At 43.2% G+C, this 14,069-nt stretch overlaps 1 protein-coding gene across 3 annotated transcripts in view; it reads right to left on the bottom strand.

Annotated features, from left to right (window-relative positions):
* Positions 1-14,069, bottom strand: part of cltca (clathrin, heavy chain a (Hc)) — a 48,590-nt gene that overhangs the window by 6,697 nt on the left and 27,824 nt on the right. For all 3 annotated transcript variants that reach the window (XM_079507872.1, XM_079507874.1, XM_079507873.1), the window contains 15 exons: positions 12,075-12,272; positions 10,751-10,951; positions 10,368-10,520; positions 8,811-8,933; positions 7,653-7,790; positions 6,887-7,051; positions 6,364-6,544; positions 4,920-5,083; positions 2,474-2,599; positions 2,226-2,368; positions 1,724-1,958; positions 1,159-1,281; positions 914-1,059; positions 430-613; positions 49-241 (listed from right to left, as the gene is read on the bottom strand). In XM_079507872.1, the coding sequence (XP_079363998.1) occupies positions 49-241; positions 430-613; positions 914-1,059; positions 1,159-1,281; positions 1,724-1,958; positions 2,226-2,368; positions 2,474-2,599; positions 4,920-5,083; positions 6,364-6,544; positions 6,887-7,051; positions 7,653-7,790; positions 8,811-8,933; positions 10,368-10,520; positions 10,751-10,951; positions 12,075-12,272 (2,473 nt within the window). The remainder of the gene's footprint in view (positions 1-48; positions 242-429; positions 614-913; positions 1,060-1,158; positions 1,282-1,723; positions 1,959-2,225; positions 2,369-2,473; positions 2,600-4,919; positions 5,084-6,363; positions 6,545-6,886; positions 7,052-7,652; positions 7,791-8,810; positions 8,934-10,367; positions 10,521-10,750; positions 10,952-12,074; positions 12,273-14,069) is intronic.

The raw sequence follows: 14,069 nt of genomic DNA, 5'->3' as shown, positions 1-14,069 counted from the left end.
AAGATACATTCATTCCACCTATCCAGATCTGCAACAATCAGTCCTTACCGCTCTGATCGGCAGCCTGTACCACCTCCATGTATGCGGAGGGGTCGTCTGCCTTGATGTAGGAGTCGATGGCCTCCTTGACCAGCTCCTTCTGCAGCTGAGCCTTGGCCAGCTGGCTCCACACAGCAGGCTCGTTGCAACGCTCTGCAAATTCATAGGCCCGATCCAAGTTGCCAATATGCTCGATCAACACCTGTGTTAAGTTGGAAACAAAGTAGAATAAGGACGTTTGTAGATTGTACCCACTCCCAAAAACACCTCACCCATCTTTGACTCAAGTGAGACAAAGAAGATTAGAACAAAGCAATAGTGAATAATCAGGGTTTACTACTAGGGAGTAGCCGCTGCCTGTCACAGAGTTGGTGAAGGCCAGTGACTGACCTGCACGGCCGAGGTGTTGACATCAAATTTCTTGAAGATGGCGAAGGCTTCCTCAAAGAGCTCATTGCTGATAGCGATATTGGCAATGTCCGGGGCATCGTAGTTGTCTAGCCTGTTGATGTATTCCATCACACGAGTACGATCGGCCTTGATTGCCGTCAGGATCAGCAGATTCTGGAGGTTTCTGTGAAAATGAGAGAAATAAGATTAAGTCTAAAAGTTCTGTTCATAGTGGCCACTAGAGGTCATAGTTGCTCCTTATGCAACCTAGAGTAGAATAAACATGCACATGAAATTCCAAGATAATCCAGCCAGTAGTTTTCCTGATATCTCGTTTAGGACTTGTTTTGCCATCCTTAGAGCAAATTAAGTCCCAATTGTGTCCCTTAGAGCCCCACCACTAGAAGGGACAAAATTCCAGAGAGATTTCAGCCCATTTCAATGTGCCTCTAATAAGCCTTTCTTGGGGATAAAAGCTGAATACCTGTGTTCACTGAAGACAGAGTTGTCCAACACAATCTTTTCGAGCAGCTCAATGAGCTCGTTGGGCAGGTCTGCGGTCATGAAAGCCTTAACTGTGACGGACACCTCCTCCGGGTCCTGGGTCTCTGACAGGGCTGTCTGCACCACCTGAGACCAAAGATCAACACAGAATTGTGTGTAAACAAAACGGCACAAAACCCACATAACAAATGGAATTCCACTTGACTGGTCCTGTCAACCTCCTACCTGATCAATGAGTGGTCTTCTGAAGGGATTGGTCTCTATCAGCACACTGGCCCACAGCTCAGGGTCCTTGCGGCGCACAAGGTAGCGGGACAGACTTTTGAAGAGGGAGTTTTCGTTGCACACCTGTGGACGATACGGCACATCACAAGTCTCAATGCTAGTCAACCGACGGAACGTCTGTTTAGACCACTGGTTCTGAAAGTGTGGTCTGGGGACCCCAGGGACCCTTGAAGGGGTTCTATGGGGGCCCAGCAAAATTAGTTAATATAGAATCAAAAATCATTTAGCATTAACCAGTCTAAGCCTATTTTTACTACAGCTATTCAAAAAGAGCAGATCTACAAGGTCACAATGCATCGCAATGTGTTGCATTCGAGTTTGTAGATTAGCTATTTCTACAAAAACGTGGAATAATTTTTCAACATTATTCTGGTGGTTTCCTGGCAAAAAACCTTTCAGATGGCGGATGCCAAATACATATACATTTGGGGGTGCTTGACATGAAAATGATTGAGACCCACTGGTTTATACAGATTAATTGGTGAGCGGACAGATCCTCACTCACATTGATGAGCTCCTGGTCACACTGTCCTCTCTCATAGGCGACGCAGGCCAGGTGGGGGTCTCTTTTCTCACAATATTTGCCCACAACACGGCTGTCGTAATAGGGGTTCTCCCTGAGGAAGCGCTCTGGGTTGTTGTTGCTGTCGATGTAGATCTTTGCCAGGGCATTGTGGGTAGCTGGCTCCTCGCAACCTTCATGGATACGAGCCTCCAGCCAGGGCAGGAGCAGCTTCAGTCTATTGGTAAAGAAAAGAACAAATATTTTCTACTGCTTGTGTATCTCATGTCTATGTCCTTGATTTAATCAAGCAATGCAACATGTTTATCTTGATCTGCACCGTCGTATATAAATCATGTTTTAGTGTAACCTATGACAATGACAACGTGGTGGATAAAACGCATTGTGTGCAATCACCATATGGATTATGGTGGCGACAATACCCCCTATGACCCCTTTTTGTGTGTCTATGTATAAGTGTCAGCAAGCATTAAGTTCTGTGTACCTGTTCCTCTTCTCCACCTCAGCCACCAGTTCATCAGTGGAGAACTGTCCTCTGACCACCAGGATCAGACTTTTGATCACATCTTCAGAGCAGTCCACATCCAGCAGACCTCCAATCACCACAGGTAGACGGCTGGGATTCACCTGGAACACAAACAAAAGGTAAATGTTGGCCTATAGGCAGGAGACAATGCACCACAACTGTCCAGGGAAATGTATCATCGTATTGGCCTAAGAAGTGTGCCTTACTTTCTGCACGTAGATCTCAATGTACTTCTGCAGGTTATTGCGGTAGAGGTAGAGGACCAAGTCATGGACAAAGTCAAAGCGGTCGCAGACGATGATGAGTGGCAGCTGGTCGGTGAGCTTGGCCTCCTGTCATATGTGAAGCACACAAACACAAAAGAGGGGGAAATTCAGCATGAAATCAAACAAGTCACCAAAAACCCTGGTATAGGTCACCACTGATCACAGTTACAAATGATTTGGACGTCACGTAATAGTGCACTGGGACGTGAAGAAAATGTATCGTATTATTTGGTGTACCAAGACAAATCAGAATCTAAATTTGGTTCAAAGGAGTGTAAGGCTTTTAGTTGGGAGCACTACAGCATATGCTTGACTGTGATCTGAGGGACCAATGTGAATAGTTTGCGAACAATGACAAAATAGTATACAACATTATAAGAATCACTGAAAATGAATGAGATCATTTTCCGGTTTACACCAATCCTGTGCCCAAGTGATTCGAAAATAACAATACCCAGGAAAAACAAACAAAACACAAAATAAACACAAAAACTACAATACATAGAAGGATGATGACACATTTTAAAATAGGCTAAAGGATGATTAATTCATTAATAAGATTACTTTGTTTACTACTGACTGAGCAGAAGAATAGTAAGCAAGAAAAAACAAAAACGCACACAGGGAAGACAAGATCTCCCAAATTATTTTCAGAATACAAGCCAAGTGCATCCCACACAAGGGAGGGGAGAGGCAGGACTCCCAACAAGACTGACAACCCGCTAGAGAACACAGCCTACGAGTCCTCCACTACTACTACAGCACCGTGGGGTGGGTGTGCTGGGACATGTCTGCCATTTCCACTCCTACGGGAGTTTCCCACTCCTACAGGATTAATAAAACTGGGATTGTGCAGCTCACAGAGTGCCCCAATTCATCAACAGAAGACATGCTGCGATGGCTGGAAAGGGGCTCCTACTGTACTGTATGTACAGTATACCAAGAAACACCTGTGGTGTCTTAGGGGTCTCAATATGTATATTGTGTGTGTATATTGTTATTTCTGAGTTGACCACTATATATTTGATATACACAAGAAAAATAAATGCTAGGACTAGTCCTGATCAGTTCAAGACCTGAGACCTGTGTGTGTGTGTGTGTGTGTGTGTGTGTGTGTTTATGTGTGTGTGTGTGTTTATGTGTGTGTGTGTGTGTGTTTATGTGTGTGCTCACGCGCGTGTGTGTGTGTGTGTGTACGTATTATGACCTGCATATACAAATCCCAGTTTCAATCCTGTGCCTAAAGACAGGGGCAGGGATGGAAATAAAAAATAAATAAAGTGAAATAAAGGTTGGGGCAGGGAGTCCTACAGTATACTCAAGGGGGAGAGATTTACCTTATACATGTCCTGCCATTCCAAAGACAAAGGGAAAAGCACAAAACATAATATCTGCAATCAGGGTGACTGTTGATCTTAACTGGTGTTACAATTGACTGCTTTGTTGGGAATGCTTTAACAGTTTGACGCCCGCTAATTGTTTACTCCAGTGTTCCACCGCTGCGTAATACGACATTCCCGCTATTTGTTTAATGCGTTTAATTTGCTGTATTTTAATAATTAAAAAGAAACTCCGGCTTTGCCGTGGACCTGGAGATGAGACCTTCATGTTATGAAGAAACCGGAAATCAACCCATGCGCTGGGCTGCTAGGGCTTCTGGGAAATTGAGGCCAATGCAAGTGGGGGTTGTGTCTCTACTACAACACCTCTTGGAGGCGGATCTTTTGGCGTACCAAGATGGCGGGTGGTGCGATCATACATAACAAACGGAGGAACCTATTTTCGCCGGATTTTCAAGGATCAAAAGCCCAAATACTTCAGCGTATGATCAGCGTAGAATATTTGATTATAATGCGGGTAACGCGTAGTACGCAGTAGAACTGTTAACAATATTATTAGTATAAAAGATGATAGTATGATGGATCGTTCTGCTCCATGTGTAATGTAATGCAAGATCAATCTGGTTCACTAAAATATAACCATAGTTCAGATAATATAAATAACACTCAAAGAGCAAAAAAAAAAGAAAACCAACAAACACACACAACAACAGAAAGTATCCCAAAGATAAACTCAGATAAAGCACAATTAAACACATGGAGGTGGAACTGAAGCCGGAGGATACATATAGTGAGGAAAAAAAGAATATGGACTACATTGACCCTGGTGTCCCTATTTTGGGGGCGTTATTAAAGGCAAAGATCCTCAGTAATAGTCTGAGCCTAAATGCTAATAATGTTTGCACTGTTCCACGTCACGTTGTAAGCTTGTAGTTTGGCCATTTCCGCCACATGACACCGTAGTACAATATATAAAAAGGTAGGTATAAGGTAAAAGGTAAAATAAACTTGGTAATCCATTCCAGATACACCCCCACGGTCCTGACCTTGAGGAAGTTCTTGACTCGCTCTGGGTCGTAGCAGTTGCTTTCCCTACAGATCCTCTCCACCTCTTTGATCTGGCCTGTCTTGCAGGCCGCCTGGATGTACTTGAAATGGACCTCTGGGTCCTGGCTGAAGTTCACAATGGAACCCAGGAAGTAGAACAAACCTGATGCACACAGATCATGAGATCAAACATTATCAACCTTTTTCATTTCAAGGACCCCCAGTTCGATAGGCATGACACCACGGACCCCCATTCCATTTGATACGAGTTGATCTCAGGGAGCCCCAATCTCCAAATGATGTAAAATCATCAGTGTTAAAGGACCACTTCACCACTTTTCAACCTATCTTCATATAATAGGTCCTCACTAATAATCATGATAAAATGGCACAATTTTTTTCTACTCAGTCTGTGTCTCATAGGAGGGTTGTGGGAAGTTCAGAAACCCGTTCACCGTGACCGTGACATCATCGTTAAACAAGATGTTTTTTACAAAAATGTTTTATTATCGTGAGGATGGCTTCCATTTTCGCATTGCAAATTTTCATGACTAGAAAGCCTGCAGTTTCTATTAGCTTGGATTCCACATCGATGATGTCACTGGTGGACGGCTTCTGAACTGTCCACAGCCTTCCTATGAGACAGACCGAGTAGAAAAAAATGGTGCCATTTTATCATGATTATTAGTGAGGACCTATTATATGATAATAGGTTGAAAAGTGGTGAAGTAGTCCTTTAACCCATTTTGACCTGAGATCAGATTCTAAAAATGTCTTCTACATCCTGACAGTTTTCTGAAAAAGCTATGTTTCTATGTCAGTGGTTCTTCGATTTTTCAAAAATAGCAGACCTACAAGCTCGTAGCGCGCCACTCGGTGGCGCGCTATGAGCTTGTAGATCTGCTATTTTTCAATAGCTAAAGCATAACATAATGCTAACACCAAAAGGGGTTCCCGCCCATAATGGGTTAACTTAACTCTGAGCGTGTACAAATGGAACCAAATGGACTCCAAGGGTTTCATCATAGCGTTATCGTATTCATTTTCTTGTTATTAATGTTGGCAATTATCTTCTTCATGTAGGCTAGTTTGTGTTGACTCCAATTGTGTGTGCCAGCAGCTTGTCTAACCAGATGGCAACATAGCAATGGTTGCTAAACTGGCATTGGATGATCATCACTACTGGGGGTGGGGCTTTTAGCTTATTGAACTGTGATTTATTATCTCCGTAGTATTCTGTAGATTAGATAAAATGCCTGAAAATGTTTTTTCTGTTTACTAAAGAGCTGGAGTGACAGGGAGACCAGTTACTGAACAAGCACACTATAGCAATGACTAATATGAGAATATAGAGCTATTCAACACTTATTTTAACAAAAACATATCACCTAAAGAACCCAAATTAAAATAAATGTAAGACACAGTATGGAGTTGAGGTCTCACCCTCAAAGCTCTTGAAGGACTCAAAGAGCTCCGTCAGGGACTGGGTGGAGAGCTGCTCGTGGTACTTGGATGCCACCTGGACACAGATCTGTAGGTTCTGGCGGATGTTGGCCGACAGCATGGCCCTGAGACACTCCAGAGAGTCTTCCACTGACAGGGAGCCAAAGAAGTTCACCAGCCACTAGGAGGAGAGAAGAGGAGACAGAGTGGAGTTAGATGGGATTGTAGGAGACTGCATGATTTTGATTTGTCTTTATTTAAGTGTCATGCTTCCAAGGAAGCCCAGCCCATATGGACTTACAGGGCACTTTTACATTTCATTTGACATAGACAATGAACCAATATGACAATTCACAAACAATGAACAAATGAATAATCAACTCACAACACCAAAGCTTCATACTGTACATGGCAGATTACATAATTATAATAATACAACCTAAAATGCATTGCACTGCAGCACTGGGTAGGAATCAGAGTGGTTCATTAACACAAGCCAGCTGGCCCTCACCGGGTGACCTACCTCTGGGTTGAGCAAGTGTGTGTGTACTACGGCACGTTTGATGTCATATAGGTCAGTGTAGTGCTCCAGCGCCCTCTGCAGAAGACCAGCCTTCTCACATAGCTGGGCGATGTGGGCGCGGTCATAGTTGGTGAACATCTGGTTGCCCAGGATGGCATCAGCAACCTACACACACAAATGTTAAGTATTTATGTCCAATAAAGCATTGTTCTACCTCCTCCCAGTTATAAACCCATTCAATATATTTTGAGAATTTCAGCTACAATTTATCAATTCCATTCACACCATATTCACAGGCAATTTGATCTTATGTCACACTCGGAAGCTGGGAAACCCACCTTCCCTTCACACAGCTACTGCATGCGTCTCTGGGATTGGTACTGCATGTGTGAATATGATCAATGTAGGCGTATGGTCAATACTCAATAGTGGTGTTTGCCAGGCCATAGCCAACACATATTAGCCTTTTCATATAACTGGTTATGCTTTATTATTTCAACGTCTTATTTCAACGGTTTTGTATAAGACTCATTGCAAATCTCTGGCAGTTCTAGTCTAAAGTTACCCTGATGAGCACTGAACTATTTAAACTTGAGAACAGGCCGATACAATTTATTAAAATGTTCCCGTTCATTGATCATGAATGCTCAAAGTGTTACCTTTCCATTGGAAATGACAAGCCAACACTGATTTGACAGGTTACTGATGGGCATCCAGACCTATAAACATGTGGCCTGCCCTTAGGTGTATGTGCCCCTGTGCCTACCTGGGGGGCGTGCATGAGGTTCATCTCCAGCAGACGAGTCTGCAGTGGGCCTTCTGAAGGTCTGTTGTTCTTCAGTGCGTCCAGGAGGAAGGAGGTACACTGCTGGATCAAGTTGTACTCCATGAACACATCCACAATCTGCACAGCAATGGAAACAGCATGGCGACAGCTTTAGAATCCTAACAAATAACCAGAATAACATTATTATGCCTCTAATGATATAATGACCTCAATGATATAAATTGAATACAGATGTGAGGAACACAAATCAATGTCAATGTTTTAAGCCAAGAAATACTTTCTTGCAAGAAAATTGCAAGTTGGTTAAATACTACCCTTTCCTCTTTCGTTTAATAAACGGTTGCCTGCCAGCACAATACTACAGCAGAGCAGATGCAGAATTGCTGGGCCAGGAGTTTGCATTGGCAAGACAGAGGTATATTTGATTTGGACTACAGGCTATGTGAGGTATGCAGAGTTTGGCACGCTTCATGCTTGATGATGTTGTGATACAATTTGCATTTGTGTGAGGAGGTCTTGGGACAAATTCCAACAGCTGTTCTCAAACACAAGATGAGAGCAGCCAGAGTATTCTCATAGTCAAGACCGAAATCTTGAACTCAACACAGGCCTTGAATTAACCACTTAAGGCCATTCAAACAGTTTAAAAACAACTCTACAAGCAAAGCAACATATTGTTAACAATGTGTTAACATGTGAGCTTGTAGATTGGCTTTTTTTACCCAAAATATTGATGCCAGGGTGAAAGTGGTTAATCAGGTGCCATCAGAGTGACCTTGGTAAAATTCTTGATAAGCATACACCCAGGACATACACCTGTATCAGTATCACTGTGCTAACGTGTTGTTGACATAACTTCACCCTTCCATGGCTGTAGTACCATTCGAGTCTCTATTTTAAGGTAAGAGGAGCACTCCATTTCCTCTTGGGTGCAAGGTTTTACAAATCAAGGCAGATAACACGTCGGTACACTCCAGTACCTTACATTCATTTGCACAGCAACTTCTTGGTTTGTGCTGGCAGTCGTGGAGACTACTTTCTTGTAGAAATGATACATGCAGTGTATCATGCAAGTGCATTTTTTATTGGTATATGTCTATGATATTCATAACCATTTCAGAAACGCAATAAGCCGACCTGTGTGATGTCAGCCAGAGGTTCCTCGTCTTGGACCAACATCTGAGCAAACTGCAAGCCCTGCTCTGGATTGATCCGCATCACATTCCTCAGCAAGAAGATCCAGTCTGGAGTGTAGCCCACCTGAAATCACAGCCATCACAAAGTGTGTGACAATGATAGACAGACATAAATAGGTAGACACCTCACTGGCCACTGCAGCCAGAGGGGCTGCACTTCAACACCACCCCCATATTAACCGTTTCCGTCGGTAGGACGTCGCCACACGTCCTAGGGGTCCCAATCGACGCGTACATACAACGTCCTCAGACGTCCTAAATGATACCGGGCGAGATAAGAATATTCTGAATTTTTTCCTTTTTTTTATTTGTCAGTTCGCCTTTCGGCTACTGTATGCTACACTCTAGACTCTTGTTAGCTTACCGTTGATTTAGCTGTTACCACGGCAGAAAGAATGACTCGTCTCTCCTAATCCAGGGCGCTCTCTGTGGTTTTGAACGGATCGATATACTAGCGCTTCATTTCTGCTCCTCATCCGTCTCTTTTTGGATCATATATCGTATAAATTAAAACGATAGCAATGTAAGCTAGCAATGTAAAAGCGGACATGTCTTTCCGGCACCCCAGAGCTCCTATTTTGAAGGACTTCCGGCACGGATTGTGTTAAGCAGTGCACCTTTTGCATAACTCCACTGCAAGAAATATGGCTGAGTTGGATTTAAATAGACATGCATGGAGAAAGCATGCACTAGGAGGAACGCTTCCACAAAATATGGCGGCCATAATTACGCAGTAATGTTGTTAATTTCAGTTGTAATTCTAGTTTTATTCCGAGTGATTCAAGTGTTAGAATATACTATAGCTCTAGTCTATTTAATGTTACTGATGACACTCCATATATGATATCAGCCACTAAGTAGTTAGTACTACTAGCCTTCTGGGGGACTGCAGCTGCTTTGTTCTGTGCTGGTGGTGGTACGGCCTTTTTGACATAAGTGTATCAGGAAATGCCTAATCAAGCCTGATATGATGTGTCGCTGGTGGCAAGTAGCCGAACTACAAGACCACAAAGCGGTGCGTGTACATTATAATAGTGCTCCATTTCAACCAAACAGACAAATGAAGGAAGAATATTTTTTAAAAGAGCAGCAGAAAATCTTGGAGTAGTTAGTGGGAACCATTAATTAATGCAAATGTGGGGCGCCCGCTGGCCAAGTGGTCCAGGCGCATGCCACATAGAGGCTTTGGCCTGACAGCGCGTTGTGTGTTCGAGTCCCGTTCATGACGACCTTTGCTGCGTGTCTCTCCCCTTCTCTCTCTCCCTCTTTCCTGTCCATCTTCACTTGATACCATCAATAAAGGCAGAGAATCCAAAAAAAATGTAATAATGAAAATGTAATGGACCTGGTTGTTCCTCAGGCAGACCACCCCGCAAAACGATGGATTTGGAGGTTTACATGCCTGATGGATTTATTGTTCACATTGCAGCAGGGTTTTATTGTTCTGTAATTACTTCATACCACATAACGGGAAGCTCATGAGAAAGATCAGCCATACCTTCTTGGCATACAGGACAATCTTGGGGAACTGGCCAGTTTCGGCAAAGCACTGGATGACCTTGTTGGGGACGTTGGCCCTCAGATATACGCTGAGAGCCAAGGTGGGGTCCACTGCCTTCACCAGGTCACCCAGCTCCTCAGAGCACTCCAACTGAAATATTAAGCACACACACATACTTCATTAACAATGTAAACGACACAACCTATGGCAGCGGAAACTGGACAATTTTAAATTAACTTGTATTTACTAGAAACTCCCTTTGTAGCTGGAGGCAAAACCTTTCAGATGCCTGTCTTACATCATCTAATGTAATTGGCGAGACGTGTAAACACACTGTCCTCTCAGGAAAGGCCCCGGCCAAGATAGTGATCTGGAAATACCTTGTCTTCCTTCAGCCACTTCTCTAGCAGCTGCTTGCGTCCCTGCTGAAGGACAGGCCGACACAGCTCCAGGGACTCAAACTTGTTGAGCTGGCCCTGGTCTAGTAGGATGCCAAAGTACTGCAGCAGGGGTGAGGTCTGGCCCGGCTGGGCTGGCACGCTCTGGAAGCGCCGAATGGTGTCTGGGGTACGCAGGATACCCTGGAGGAGAGGAGGGGGTGGGGGGTGGGGGGGGTCAGCTGTAGTTCAAGCAACACTGAAAGACATAAGACTCGATGCAAACCAGACCAGTGTGGGTGGTGGCTTGACAGTGTTGTTGAAGCTGGGAGCACCCAAAGACAACATGATAGCTTTAATGACAGGAACTGAAGCATTTTTCTTTAGATCAGGGGTTTTCAACAGGTGGTCCGGGGACCACTGGTGGTGGTCGTCATGCATTTACTAATGTAGGAAAGTGAATATATACATTAAAAAAAAACGTCCATGGAATGGTGCCTAAGTGCACGGAATAGTGACTAAGTGACCTGGTGACCTATGATGGCACGTCAATGTTGTCAGTTACTGGGAAGTCGTAGGAAATTCTAGAAGGGGAAGTGCACCAGACTGCCTGATTGAGTCAACATTTACAGTATTAGGAAATGTTCCCATACAATCACATGCGTCTGCTCACATATACATATGATACAAATTAGTATATCAGTTAACATGATCGAGTTTAATGGAATGTTGGATAAAGTTATTGAATGGAATAAGAGTAACCGTGGGACAGGAATAGAACAGTGGTTCTCAACCTTTTTTTGAGCTCTGGACCACTCGCTTATTTCAGTTTCAAATAAAGCCTGGGCTTGATATAATATGTTGCACGTAGCATCGTGCAACAAATTAAATCAAGCCCTTAACAGTCATTACATTTCAAGCTTTTTCTCCCACACCACGCCTATTAATTAAAATATGTTCTTATTGAGTACCACAGACGAAAAACAGTCTAAGTCCAAATTTCAGACTGACCCCTCCACGAAAAGGCCTTGTTGTCCTGAACCCTTATCTATCATTTATATATTATGGATCAATAGTGTGGACTTAGACTGTTATTCGTCTGTGGTACTCATGATGGAAGGCATTTTATGTATGTAATGCTATTTAGTTACGTTTAAAAAAAATGCAAGCCTAGTTATGCCATGGACCACTAGTAGTCCCTCGTTCACAATCAGTTGAAAACCCCTGCTTTAGATTACTGTTGGTGATTTTTACTTCACAGTACAAATCATAAAACAAAAAGGACAAGCCTTTTGTAATAGACTGAAATTTCATTTGGATGGCTAACCTTTGGTGCGTTAGCAGCCACCTTGGCTGCTTCCGAGTAGTTGCCACTGGCAAAAAGGTTGTTGAACTTTCGCGCAAAGAGCTCCTCGGCACCAGCCAGATTGTTGCGCACAGCTATGCGCAGAGCCAGGTCTGGGTTCTGCAGTACGTTGGTGATGTAGGGTATGATGTTCTCCTCCTCAACACACACTGACAGCACCTGGATGACACACACACACACACACACACACACACACACACACACACACACACACACACACACTAGGTGAGACAGAATGCTGGGATAATAAGAAGCCTGTCACAAACTGGTAAATAGAAACTGTACAGGTGATCGTCCGAGCCAGTGGTTCTCAAAACCAGTTTAACCACTTTAACCTTATGCATCGGCTATTCGAAAATGGCCAATCTACAAGCTCACAACGAGTCACACTGAAATGTTGTGAGCTTGTAGATCAGCCATTTAAAAGAATGTGTGAACATTTTCACATAACACAAATCCTTTTTTGGGGCACAAAACTGTTTCAGATGGGGGTACGCGACCAAATATATATTCATTTAATCACAGAAGGCTTTTTTTTGGTTCATGGCAAAAATATATCCTGTTGAAAGGTGGTGATATACAACTCATCCACCCATTTCTAATGGAACATTTCCTCGTTTGCTGATGTTGTTGCTGTTGTGCATGATCGCTTTTGCATCCCAGACTGATCTTTTCTTTCCATCCCCTGTAGTCACATTAGGACTCTGCTGTGCTACACTGACTGAAATGCATTTTTAGATGTCTGTTTAGATCAAGTTACAGCCATGTAATGCTGGGGGACAACCTGGTTGCAGCATGTAAAACGATCCCAAGCAATCAATGTAAACATTAATGGACAGAGCCAAGTGCATGGGTGGAGGGTGGAAGAGTTGTAAACGGTTCCTTCCTTTGCGCCGTGACCAGCACCATTGGTGGTGGTCATTCAAGACAGCGGGGTTAATTGTCCCCAATAAGGCGGACAATTCCTATTCTGACAGAGGTCAAACCACAGAGAACACCATTAGACATCTTGAAAATGTGGTTCAAACCACTTCTATGAAACACTGGGATTATTCACCTCATGCTCTGTTGACTCAGCAGGATCCAAATGCTTGCCGAGTCAATCAACTCCAGTAAACTGAATTTCACTGTGAGCACTTGGGCATTAATTGCCACTGAATTGATTTCTGGCCCTGAGGTTGTGGCTTGCTGAATGGCAAATGTGTTTATTACTGGGTCAGTGTGACAGTGGGTTTTGTAGTGGGTAAAATGAGAGAGGGTTTGGAGAGGGTAAAAGACGCCCCCAGAATAAACATAATGTAGCTAGCAGGTCAATGCCACAGATGTTAACACGGGTGAGTGCAGCTCATTCGTCCTGCCTTCCAGTTCCAGGTCAATTGGCACTCTATAAAAAGCAAATGGGAAAGAGAAAAGAAAAAATAGGCCAAAAATAGAGCTATGAGAGAGATGCCATTTCACAATCAGTGCTAGTGTGTATCGGTCTATGAGTGGATTAGGTAGTGTACTGTAGGCCTCGGCAGGCATTATATTATATTTCTCCAAAGTACCGTAATGGATTTATTTTAATGGAAAATGTGAAACATTCCATGTATACTAGATTTAAAAAATATTTTGTGCATTCATTTCTGTCTTTCGAAAGTGTAAAGGAAGTGTAAGTCGTCTATTGCTAGTTTGTTCCACTGTAACCTGATATATTTTGGATGGCCGATTTCCATAAAATAAAGATATAGAATTAAGAGGATTAATGAATTGTGCATTTAAGGGAATTTAGAAAACACAACAATCATTACTGCTAAGTGCTTATATGAATTAACCCAGTGGTTTTCAACCCTTTCATATATTCACATTTATTCGGCATGTGATCCACAGATCACCATTTGATGAGATTTAGCCTCTCGGACTCAAAACGAAAGAATATTTTGTAATCGTTGGATAAGATTTTGTCCACAATTCCAG

The sequence above is a fragment of the Electrona antarctica genome (assembly GCF_951216825.1).
Source record: "Electrona antarctica genome assembly, chromosome: 8".
Taxonomy (NCBI): Eukaryota; Metazoa; Chordata; class Actinopteri; order Myctophiformes; family Myctophidae; genus Electrona; species Electrona antarctica.
The sequence above is the reverse complement of the archived record's forward strand: the minus strand, read 5'-3'. Positions and strand labels throughout refer to the sequence as shown.